This window comes from Globicephala melas, chromosome 18 (genome assembly GCF_963455315.2).
Source record: "Globicephala melas chromosome 18, mGloMel1.2, whole genome shotgun sequence".
NCBI lineage: Eukaryota > Metazoa > Chordata > Mammalia > Artiodactyla > Delphinidae > Globicephala > Globicephala melas.
Window position 1 is genome coordinate 20,055,851 of NC_083331.1, and position 13,152 is coordinate 20,069,002.

The following is a 13,152-nucleotide window of genomic DNA, read 5'->3' on the forward strand; positions in this document are numbered from 1 at the left end:
GAAAGGAGGAAAAGCAGATCTCTTCTCTCTGATCTGGACACTGGGAAAGAAACAAGTAGGACCACACCACCTTCAAGGACTCCTAGCCAGCAAAAAATACCCACTTCTAGAACAGAGGGGAGAAAAACTGGTGACAAATGATATAATTCTTTTATTTTAAAATATTTGCCTAAAACACTACCTCTTATACTGCATATATTGTTACAAAGCTTATCTAAATTACTAACGTGGCAGTCATATTTTTGCATAATGTATACAGTTATAGTTGGGGACAATGTATGATTCCAATCATCATCTCAGATAAACAAATGCTAACCTTAAAAACCTGAACATAATAAGTGAAAGCAAACACTAGAGTGTGAGTTGGTTTAAACAGTTCTCCCGTCACTAGGGAGGTCAAGGCAAACTATTAGGGAGATAATCTGCATATTAATCTAGTTCTATACTATCCACACGTCATCAAACAGTCTCTGCCACAAATGTAAACATTACATTTTACAATTTACTTAAAAGTCACTGAATAAACAGAAGCAGTCAAATTACTGTCATAATGTTATCGAATGAGGGCTACTCACCAAGATATGAAGTGTATTACCAGGATTTTAAAGTAGGCAAGACGTAGAGTGTTTAGTGATCACCTGGTGATTATCAAAGAATCACAGGCTTTTAGAGCTACACAAAACGTTACAAATCACCTCATCTAATCATCTCATTTACAGGTGAGAGAATTAAGGTCAACTGACTTGTTCAAAGTCAAGTAGATTCCTGGGCACACATCCCAACGACATTTCCCACCCTTGCATGTAGTTAGACGTGACCCCTGGGCCTGTGAAAGGCCCAGCCCACGCTTTCCACGTGGCTGGTAAAGTTCTGTTTCTCTAACTGGGAGCTGGACCCTTTGAATGGGATTCCTGGAGCGAACCTCCATGCTCTTTCCCCTTTAGCTCGAAACAGATGGACTTGGAAACACAAATTAATATAAATTAAAGATGGCAGAATCACCAGATAAAAGGAACTTGGGCTCTTGAAGCACTGCGTGGAGGAGAGTTGCCGGGAGTCACAACTCCCCTTTGGACTTACTTTGCATTGTGTTAAGTCAATGAAATTTGCGGATTTTATGTGTTACAATAGCTAGAGTTGTCTTAAACAGTATATCTACACATCAATGTTTTTTTCCAATAATGGATTTAAAGAATCTTAAATAAATCTTCACAATGAGAATAGCCCTACTATTACTAGCTACGTGACCACTGGCAAGTTAGTTAAACTGAGACTCACCTATAGAATGGAGATGATTAGAGTATCTATGTCAGAGTTTTGAATTTTAAATGAGATGACCTTCACAGATTAGCACAGTGCCTGGGGCATATGAAATGTTCAATAAACATTAACTATTACGGTTGCCATGTTTCCGCATATTTTAAACATAGCATTTGAAACTTAAAAACAAGCTTTTTCTCCCCATCCTTCATTCTCAGACCTTTAACTGGACTAAGGCGATGGCAGGAGTCCTCCTTGATCTGTTGCTCTTCTTCCATGATATTTGACATTGGCACGTTGAGGCTAACGGTGTCTTCATCAGAAGGCTGAAAAGAAACAGGACACTGCCTCATTCAAGGGAGAAGTGTTATCAATATAGCTAAAGAGAATGCTACGTGATTTAAAAAAATATATACTGTGGTTCTCACAAACATAATATGGAGTAAAAGACACCAAAGGACAATACCACTTATATAAGTTCAAACATGGGCATAAATAATCCATGGGGTTTGAAGTCAGGATAGCGGCTGCTCTTAGGTCAGGGGCGTGGGCGCATGATGGGGGCTTTGTGGGTGGCTGGTAAAGTTCTGTTTCTCTAACTGGGAGCTGGTAATGAGTGCGTTCACTTTGTCAAAATACGTCAAGCTAACACTCATGTACTTCTCTGTACATATGTTTCGAGCTGAAATTTTTTCAGGTACCTGATGATATTTTCAAACCTAAGAGCCACAGTCAGGGCACTGAGAAGGACTGAGTAACACCTGAGAGAACAAAGAAATAACTGGAAATACACTACCATACCAGCCCTAAGTCTAATCGATCGCTTCAATAGTAATGATGCTCTGAGATCTGACAACACAAATTTACCGAAACTATTTAAGGCTTCATGTGGCCAGTCCCAGAAAGCAGGCAGTCAGCCTCTGGGACAACATCTCATTTGTTTACAGTGCATCTTACACGCAACATCAAGCTTCAGTTTCTTTCCCTGTTTAGGCTGAGGAAGCTGCTTTAAATATATAAGAAGCTGCTTTAAATAGATAATATATAGTACTTAAAAGGAACAGGGGTTCTGTGCAGTTTTCAAAATAATGCTTCGATTTAGTAATCAGTTAGTTCTCCCTGGGGGTCTTGTTTCCCACACTAACTGATGAAGTTTATTCAGATAATCTATGATTCTGTCACAAATGAAATACGAAGCCTCATTTATTTTCCTATGTCTCCGTTTTAGCGTCGCTATTTCACGAAAAGCTTTTCAAAATCACAGGGATCAGGAACCTCCACAGAGCACGTTTCTGTGGCTTTGCTTCTAAACTCCTGAGGCTATAATTTTTCACAGCACAGTGTTCATTTACTTTTGGACATGTGCACAGATTGTTCAGAAACTGGCAGAAAACAAATGTACATTTCATTCGTTGCACAGCTATTCACTGAGCCTCACATTTTTTTGCTTGTTTATCTGAGTGACAAATGCTAAACCAATCAGAGTAACAAATGCTAAATCAACCAATGGCAACAGCGAGAGAAAGGAATCAGGTGTGACTTCTGAACCCCACAATGAGACGTAAGCAGGAAGCAAGACTGACTGACCACAGATAATAAAATATTTGCCAAATAAAGTGAAAATAGAAAGCTACACAGAATAATCCAGAACCCTTATCCTTGTAAAAACAAACATTTCTAGGAGGTGTTCTCAGGTAAGGAGGCCACAATGCAAGACAAAAAAAAAAAAAAGCCAAAGGGAAAACGTACACACTTCATTCTGTTGAACATAATCCTTTCTGTAGTCCTTCCTTCCACCCTCCTCCCATCTTAAAAACTTATTAGCAAAATTCCAAGATATGCATCTAGTTAAAAGGAAGAAAATAAACCCTTGGCCTCCTTTTAGAATATTAGCATCCTACTTATACTAAGTGAGAACAAAAGGATAATGAAGTTCTTTGTGTAATGTTTTATTAATGAACTTAATTATCCTTAGAAGGCAGATAAAGGATAAAGCAGAGTCTGTTTTAATTTAACAGAAACTAAGCTCGGGTGAGTAATTTCTGAAACAAAGGGCTATTTCAGGGGACTTACGAGTTTTAATAAAGTTAAGGGAGTAGAATTAAATACAACTTGTAAAGCAATGTGTTGAGTATTTTCTCCCCCAGGGAATCATAGTAAACTATTCATGTAGGTTCATGAGGGTAATTTTATTTTATCGATGTTGGCCTTCTTTTTCTGCCTACTACTCTTCTTCCTTTTGAAATATTCTGTATTAGAAAGCTTTTAAGGTATCCTAGTGCTTTATGAAGTATTTTGTGGAAAATAAATTCGAATATCTTAGCTACATATTAAACCTCAAAGGCCTTAAGAGAACAGGGAAAAGGCAATTTTCCTGGACTTACATATAGTAAAAATGTGGATTTCTTAGACAGGGTAATTGACCTACTAAGTACATCTTCAAAGAGTATTACAATGTTTCAAAACTCAATAACCACAAAAACTCAGTAAGTTCCCTCAAAAAAGGAAGGCCTGACAATACATACATCCCCTACTCCAGCTATCCCTCCTAGCTCTGCTGTTCAATAAACCCCATTTAATGGTTTATTAGTGAAAGATTTTAGGGAACCTAATAGACTATAAATAAGATAACAAGTGTTCTAACTGAGCTATATATAACCACTTTACAAAGCTCCAGTGTGGGAGACCTCTTAGCTCACAAATAACCAAACTTATATCCAATTATCTGAAAACAACACACTCTAAGAATTTCAGGAAAACAAATATTGATATAAAAATTACGGCTACTCAAAAATGCATTTCCTGTGGGTAAAATGCAATGTACATTTATAGTGGGAAGCAGCCGCATAGCACAGGGAGATCAGCTCGGGGCTCTGTGTCCACCTAGAGAGGTGGGATAGGGAGGGTGGGAGGGAGACGCTAGAGGGAGGGGATGTGGGGATATATGTATACGTATAGCTGATTCACTCTGTGATACAGCAGAAACTAACACACCATTGTAAAGCAATTATAATCCAATGACGATGTTAAAAAAATGCAATGTACATTCGATTCCTTAACATTTATGCAGGCATATAACAACTTTTTCCTGAGTTACTCTGTCACTTAAAAACAAACATATTTATTAAAATGCCTTCCGGGTTCTTGCACACCACTTAGTCATTTCATAATATTTATTAAGCATGCAAGAATATTCCAGATAATGTGAGGGGTGTGGTAGGAGGGGAAGGAGATAGGGACTCTATTCTTGAGACATTTCCAAAACATTAAAGATTCAGAAAAAGCTAACAACAGTTAATATTTACATAACAGAGGATTTCAAATAACTATCACAAGCATCATCACATGTTCTCATGCAACTGCCTTTTATCCGAAAGGAGTACAGCAAATGCAGGTAGATATATCTAGAAGCACAAAAGGAAAAAAATCTGATCACGAATTTACCTCTGTGGCAGATAATCGCTTGTCTCCATTATCACTCCCAACGCCCGAGTCAGAATCCTTCTTGCTGGGTTAGATGCCATCGATATTGAATTCATTTAGAAAAAATTAAAATCACAAAGTTCACAACAAGAGACATCAACTTATATTCAAATAATGACTTTACTAAACAAATTTTTATTATTACCAAAAGACAACAAATACGCCCAGTATTGAAAGTTGTTAAGACAAGGGCCTAATGAAAATCAGATACTTGTACCGTCTAAATATGGTACAAGATAAATTCTTGGTGTTCAGAGTTTCATGGATTTATACTCTACCTGAGTGGCCTGTTCTTTGAAACAGTTAATAATTTTCTTATTTTATTGATTCTAGCATATGAAAAAGCAAAAACTACCAATTGCTTTTACCTCTTAGGTTATGAAATTTCCTAACTTCCAATAATTCTGTAAACTTTTATTCAGTGACTAAATAAATTTGATAGTATGTTTAAAACAATAAAGTAATGAATACATATTTTAAGCATTATATAAAGGTACCATTAGAGTAGGCTGAGATTTTAAGTCACTACAGTATATTTACTTTTTTTAGTAAAAAGTTCAAGAAAGATTTCTGCAATGAAGACATTTCAAAAACAACCTGCATTTCTACAAGTGTGTTCAGTGTGAGAATTTTGTTCTCCGAAAATTCAAGGCCCAGTTTACACCCCAAAATGGCCAAGTACATGTTAAATGATTCTAAAACTTCCATTCTGAACAGGAAATGGCGAAAACTATACACAGTGCATTTTTAAAAGATAATTAAAAAAAATAAAGTCTGCATTTTTTCTTAACAATGTTCTGGAAGCATATTAAAAATTAACTTAAAAAACCATGTCTCTAACACAACATTGTAAATCAACTATGCCCCCCAAAATTTTTTTAAAAAAACAACAAAAAACCATGTCTCAGTTTGATGTGGTTGTTTTAAATGATAGGTAAAAAATACATATATTTATATTATAGATCTTATTTATAATACGTGCACACACCCATATGTTGCACTCAGGAAGGACTGATTCTTGATTAGGAGAGGGTAGTTGAAACCTGCCAAAATGTTATCAACAGCATCAATTTTCCCTTTTTTATTCCAAAAGTGTTCGAGACTCTGATGTATAAATCTGCATTGGCTGAGTGAAACAAAAGGATTTTTGGAGTTAGTTACCTGGAGCGCCTTGGCCTAAGCAAACTCTAAACGGGGGCTTCTAGCCGAGGGGGGTCACACTCACCCGTCTTCCACGTGCTGGTGTAAATGTGGCCTCTCTATGGTGTGGAGATAAAGGGAGTCGGTTGTCTTAATCTGGCACGCTTGGATGCTGAGATACTTAAATATGTGCACTTTGCCCTTAGTGCAAATCTATGGAGAAATTAATTATAAATATTTTAACGGCAAAACAAAATGTAAACACTAGACATCTCACTCTGTATCATTTAGTTTTTGCATTTTCACTTTAAGTAACACGTCAACGATGACCACCAAATTTGACCTCTCCAAAACAGGTAAGAGTTTAGGCAATCATTTCCTCCAAATTCTACTTCAATAGAAAACCATGTTCCAGAAATTTCTAGTTTCTCTTGCACTAAACCGCAAAATTCTAAGAGAAATACATTTAAGTATAAATAGTGTAAAACGTATATACGTCGGATAACTAACCTGGTAATGTTCCAATTCTGAAAGCATATATACTTCATTCTGTTCTCACATAGTTTAATATTTGAGCTTGAATCTTGTCTCTAAATGACTGACAATATTTTAAAATGGTTAAACTCTAGTTGCCAGCTCACTTCAATGTAAGGAATCTATTACTCCTTTTGTAATCCATACACTCCATGAAAAAATTTCAAATGCATGTACAAAATGATAAACATAATAACGGAATAAGTGAAATCATCAAACATCATAATTCTGGGATTGCGGTGACCAGACAGTGAGGCAAATGGTGGTAAACAATTTTGATGTCACAGAAGACAACATACTGCGGTCAGATTCACACGAGGTTTCATTTTTTAAGAGATTGTGACTGTTTATGATCGTATCCATACATTAATTCTGCAAAATATCAACAAACCAGTTCTGCTGAGAGTTGCTTAGATGCTATTGATAGCCTATCCCCCCGGCAACAGCTTCGCTGTGAGACCCCTCACCTGTGCTGGAGGAGACTGCAAAGGGTTATTCTCAAGCAGTAATACTTGCAGCTGCTTCATCTCTCTAAAACAAATGGGAATCACGAGCACTTTATTGCAGGAAAAGTCAAACTTTACCAAGGGAAGATCTACTAGTTCTAAAAGAACAGGGGAAAAAAAAAAAAAAAAAGAAAGAAAGAAAGAAAAAAAAACCTCAGAAAGCAACAAGATTAAATGGCTAAACACATTCAAAAATTTTCTGCTTATCTGGAAATATATCATTTAGCATAATTAAAACCAAGTTGTGTATTAGGAATATGTATATATAATACTTTACTAAAGAGGAGAGGAAAGCTTTCATTGGGGGCCCAACAATTTTTAATTTGTTGTTATTTCTGATACGAGCTGGAAACACTTGACATATATAACACCTATTGTTTAAAAAGGCTTTTTTCCCAGTGAAACAATCACATAAGCCACACCACACAAGATATGCTTATGTTTTTAACTTCAAACTGTTTTCAAACAGCTTGCTAGCTTATGAATAATATGTTAATTACAACATATTCTTATGCATTCCATGTATGTGGGCTGGCAGAATCTCAGAACGAATTACTAGAAATACGTTCTTGATTGTTTAACTCCACTTTAAAAAAGAAATGCTATCAAATTTGGAACTTTGCAACAGACCCTGTAATCCTGATTTGATTAGGCTTTATTCTACTGCTTTAAAAAAGTCTTCTGTAGCTCCACAAACAAGACAGAACATTATATTTAGCTTAAAATCCCCACCCAGTGGCATAGCAAACACTCAGTAATTTCAAGTATTCCAACCGACATTGGCAGCTGCAAGAAACGAAGTCAAATATATTCCATAGAGCAAAGACGCTGAGCAATGCCAGAGTAGGGTGACACGGAGCAAACCACCAAGATCTCCACGTGAGAGGCTACGGAGGGTTCATTTCAGAACGGGCCTCACGTTTGTTATGAAACCTGGTAAGGGAGGATACACGGTGCTTTCAAATACTCAAGGAATTCCAAGCAGATGAAGGGCAGGGACTATAGGAAGAAGAGGAACAGAAAGCAGTGACCTGGAGAAAGAATTCATACTATCCCTCCGCTCCCCCTGTACTGCTGGAGGGTTTTCACGTTACTCAGCTAGACTACTTCATGTTCCCCCAACAAAGGTTCACTTAGCAACCAGTCTCTGCAAATTCAACTCGCTCTGGGTGTGGAAGGGACTTTCCTTCTTTCATACCTTAGTGAACTACTTTGTATTAGAGAAAAGAGTCATGAGATTGAAATGCAAGGACAAAGACACAGGAGCATCAGCTCAGCAGCTCCCAAACTCAGGTCCATGATAGGCAGGCGGCTGTGTAACAGAAACTCAGGATGTGTCTTTTTAAATCTTTTTTATTGAAGCATAGTTGATTTACAATGTTGTGTTAGTTTCAGGTGTACAGCAAAGTGATTCAGTTATACATATATATGTGTATATATATTCTTTTTCAGATTCTTTTCCATTACAGTTTATTATAAGATATTGAATATAGTTCCCTGCCAGGTCTTTATTGTTTTTCTATTTTATATATAATAGTGTGTATCTGCTAGTCCCAAACTCCTAATTAATCCCTCCCCCACTTTCCCCTTTGGTAAGCATAAATTTGTTTTCTATATCTGAGTCTGTTTCTGTTTTGTAAATAAGTTCATCTGTATCATTTTTTAAGATTCCACATCTAAGTGATATCATATATTATTGGTCATTCTCTGTCTGACTGACTTCACTTGGTATGATAATCTCTAGGTCCATCCATGTTGCTGCAAACGGCATTATTTCATTCTTGTTTATGGCTCAGTAGTATTCCACTGTGTGTGTGTGTGTGTGTGTGTGTGTGTACACACATTACATCTTCTTTATCCATTCATCTATTGATGGACATTTAGGTTGCTTCCATGTCTTCGCTATTGTAAACAGTGCTGCTATGAACATTGGGGTGCATGTATCTTTTTGAATTGGAATTTTCAAACTAGAATTTTTGAATTCTTATTCAAATTGCATGTGTATTTTTTAAATTGCCCCAAGTAATTCTCTGCTCAACCTCAGCTCTCCCACCAATAGCGGGATAAGTGATTCGCCTCAGGTCTCACTCATCCTGGTTGCCTTGAAGAAGCACATGGAGAGCAGTGGGAGGTGAAGAGAGGAGGTGAAGCCAGAGGATGGCATGGAATCGAGGAAGTCAAAGGGAAAGAGAAAGTCAGATCTTTCCAGTTAATGGTTCGTTTTGAAAACAGGGCTGAGAATTAGGGGGACTGTATGTAAAAAGAGTATCTCCTTGCTAGAACTTCCAGTAATATGACCCCATCTCTCTGATGGCTAACTTGACTCCCTTAAGTTAGGCTGGCAAATCAGGGGTGACTGCTTTTCAGCAATTTGCCACTTAAAATGAAGACTTTTAAGCAAGACTAGAGAGCTAAGTGCTTGGAAGACACAGCAGGAGTGGAAGGAAGGCGACTTACAGTTAAATAAAGTAAGAAATGGTTTTTATAATGACAATTCCTTTTAGTGCCTGTTGGGGACACAATTACCATCTTAGTTTAGGAAAGCTAGAATCTGACATTTTCACAACAAGGAAACTGAAGGAGAAAATGATAACTCCAGCTCAGAAAAAGCCAAAGAGACAGAGCAGGAAAAAAGGGGTAAGAGAAAAACTAAAAAGAAAAATGAATCCCGCTCCTCTTTCTCCATTGCAAAGAGGGGCAATGAATGACTACTTTAATGTTCTGTCCATTCTGGTGCCAGAAAGAACAAAATAGAGTCTCCCTGTTGCATTAGTTGTAGTATAACCACCACAAGATTGATGTGGGCAATTAGGCCACAAACTCTTCCCCCCTCCTCAAACTGAAAGCGTATGAGGAGGGGTACTAAAGAGGAAAAACAAGTGAGTAAATATGAAAAGTCTTTAAATTCACTGCCTGAGAGCATTATCAATGCTCTTTTGTTAACAGAGTTCTCCAGAGTAAAGCAAAAAGAAACCTGATATTCAGGAAATTATTTTTTTTAAAAGAAGGTTTTCCAGTGAACTGACGTTTTAGCTCCGAGTGTATATTAAAATATTAAGCCTGAGAAAACATAATTATGAAAAGTATAGAAATGTGTACGTGATCTTTTTAGGAGAAGGAGTGTTTTTAAGTTAAGCGAGCAACGAGTGGTGAGAGAAACAAGTATCTTGATTTTACAGATGCACGTTCTTCCCACATGTTTCTAAACCATTACAGGAAACACTTGAATGATTAAATTAATTTTTTCTTTTGAAAACAAGAGTTCAATAATTTGTGATGACTTCTCAATAATTAACCTAAGAGCTTAAATTTAGATGAAAGTTTTCTTTAATGTTATGAAAGGCTATATGATTATAAATTTGCTGTTAGTAAGAGTTTTCTCTTTATACTTGCTCAAACCAAGAAAAACAATTTCATCCATTCAGAACTGGAACCGCACAATGACAAAATGAAAAATCAATGTTTTTATACCAAGTAATAAAGTAATAAATCTTTAGGCCGAGATAGTTTCTAACTCTTCTTCTTTAAATACTAGCCAGCATGAGAAAGGTGAAGATGGCAGATAACACTTAAAACTCCCATCTATAGAGCACATTACATGTTATAAAGTCCTTTCCCTTTCTTGAGCTCCATTTTCTTGCCTTGAATAATGAAGCACTTCAAGCCAAAGATCATGAAGCAGGAACAGAATAATAAAAATCAGGCAGCTCTCAAATAGCTGCATTAGAGTCAGACTAACCAAATGCTGACTGTTCCCAAATATACCCTTTAGCTTATCAGGCATCCTAATGTGCTTAAATGAAAATGACAGAAACCAATGTGATCTCTGAGAACCAGAGGATGTTTTGGAGAAAGCATACAGTGTCCTGCTGCTCATCAACTCATTCCTGAGCAGGTCCAAACGAGGATCCCAAAATGTGAAATTCAGATCCAGCATGATCTACAAGGCTACTTATCACCGTTCTTAATGGTATAACATTTCTGAATAAATGTATCTTTTTTTTTTTTTTTTTTTTTTTGCTGTACGTGGGCCTCTCACTGTTGTGGCCTCTCTCGTTGCGGAGCACAGGCTCAGCGGCCATGGCTCACGGGCCCAGCCGCACCGCGGCATGTGGGATCTTCCCGGACCGGGGCACGAACCTGTGTCCCCTGCATCGGCAGGCGGACTCTCAACCACTGCGCCACCAGGGAAGCCCTGAATAAATATGTGTTTTTTATTTTTAATTTATTTTTGTTTTATTGAAGTACAGTTGACTGACAATTTTTGTTTTGGCTGCGCTGCATGCGGGATCTTAGTTCCCCAACCAGGGATCGAACCCATGTCTCTTGCAGTGTAAACACGGAATCTTAACCACTGGACGGCCAGGGAAGTCCCTGACAATTTTTTTTATCGAATATCTTTTTATTTTAACTTCAACGCAACATATCAGAGGCACACACTATGGAAGCCCAGAGCTGCAGGGAAGGGTTTGCCCGTGTTTGGCTCCTGGGTGGGGCTGTGTGAGGGGCTCGGTGTTCGTGTCGAGTCTCAATGCTGAGGCTCTGGAGCCATCCTTGCTCCAGGCTTCAAGAAATTCATCAAAACAACCAGTGGTATCAGCCCAAGCTTCGCTTCAGCAAAGGCATGCCCTCGCCTGAAGCACGGACTCGAGACACTCAGGGTTCCCGGTCAGGGCTCCCAGATCCCCAAAGCCCCAAACTCTGACTTCTGGGTCTGCAGGACCAAGTGCAGCAACTAACTACTGACTGGATGTTCCAGGACATCCACGTCCATCCATACCAAAAGCAATTCATGTTGCCTCCTGTTAGGAGCTGAACTGTGTGCCCCCCAAATTCATATGTTGGAGCCCTGACCCACAGTACCTCAGAATGTGACTGTATTTGGAGACAGGGTTTTTAAAGGGTAAATGAGTTAAAATGGGGTCATTAGTGTGGGCCCTAATCCAGTATGATGGGTGTCCTTACAAGAAGAAGAGATTGGGACACAGACACAGAGGGAAGATGCAGGGAGAAGACAGCCATCTACAAGCCAAGGAGAGAGGGCTCAGGAAAAACCAAATTGACCAACACTCTGATCTCAGACTTCCAGCCTCCAGACTGCGGGAAAATACATTTCTGTTGTTTAAACCACTCAGGTCTGTGGTACTTTGTTATGAGAGCCTGAACAAACTTAATACACACACATACACACACACACAGCTTTATACAGGAGTATGATTTTGTTACTGAACCCCTGACTAAAATTACAACTTGAATATAACTTTTCTGTTATCAGCACATGAAATTCAAATTATAATTAATATTAATAGGCACACACAAACATGACTAGAGCTACCTTCTTCACAAAGGTAAACAAAAAATAATAAAAGCCTCCTGTTTGATCGATTCATTTTTCCTCTTTCTTTTTTTACCTTGTGGTAGAACTTTAAGGTAATTTCTTCTGACATTCAGTTCTCGTAGGGATTTCAGTTGCCCTATCTGCTGAGGCAAGGCTGTGATCTCATTGCAGCTGACGTCCTGCATTGAAAACAAAGAGAGAAACAGTAAACGCCTTTTGCCAGGAGATCAAGCATTTCATGTGAAATCTCCTTACGGAATTTAAATATTAGGACAACTACACAGGAACATTTTTATATTGGTCTCTGGGTCCGAGGTCAAGTGAGGCTTATTAGCACAGAGAAGAAGAAAGAAAGTGCAACATTTAAAACATCCTCTGAGAGAAAACAGAGAAAAGAAGCATGTTAGTAGCCTTCGGTAGCTACTCTGCCAGCCTCCAGGGCTGCTGTTCTCACATGCTTCGGTCTTATTTCTCACAACAAAGCCATGAGGTAATATTACTGGCCTAATATTCACAGATTAGAACACCGAGGCTCAGGAAAGTTCAGTCAATTGTCCAAGGCTTGCAAGTACCAGGGTTAACACTTGGAACAAATTTCCAGCCGACCGTTCACCCACTACCTTACCTTACAAAATGCCCATAGTTTACAGTGTATACCTATATATATTACTGCACTGTTTGGATGCATTATTTATTTAAAATGGAGTTCTTAGCAGAAGGCTGGAAACTTTGGACCTGAACACCTTTACAAACATTTTACAAGCAAGACTGTGGGGTATGCGGACTGTGTCTTCTTTGCTTTGGAAAAGTAATACTCTATTAGTAATCATTGGTGGGAACCACCTCTTGACACATGCAAAATGGTGGCCATGACATTTTTAATCTTCTGTA

At 38.1% G+C, this 13,152-nt stretch overlaps 1 protein-coding gene across 8 annotated transcripts in view; it reads right to left on the reverse strand.

Moving 5' to 3' along the window:
- The window catches only part of LRCH1 (leucine rich repeats and calponin homology domain containing 1), a 190,848-nt gene that overhangs the window by 54,197 nt on the left and 123,499 nt on the right, over positions 1 to 13,152 (reverse strand). For all 8 annotated transcript variants that reach the window (XM_030882253.2, XM_060287811.1, XM_060287812.1 and 5 more), the window contains exons 4-8: positions 12,335 to 12,440; positions 6,885 to 7,021; positions 5,969 to 6,096; positions 4,705 to 4,768; positions 1,481 to 1,586 (exon numbers count right to left, since the gene is read on the reverse strand). In XM_030882253.2, coding sequence (XP_030738113.1) covers positions 1,481 to 1,586; positions 4,705 to 4,768; positions 5,969 to 6,096; positions 6,885 to 7,021; positions 12,335 to 12,440 — 541 coding nt within the window. The remainder of the gene's footprint in view (positions 1 to 1,480; positions 1,587 to 4,704; positions 4,769 to 5,968; positions 6,097 to 6,884; positions 7,022 to 12,334; positions 12,441 to 13,152) is intronic.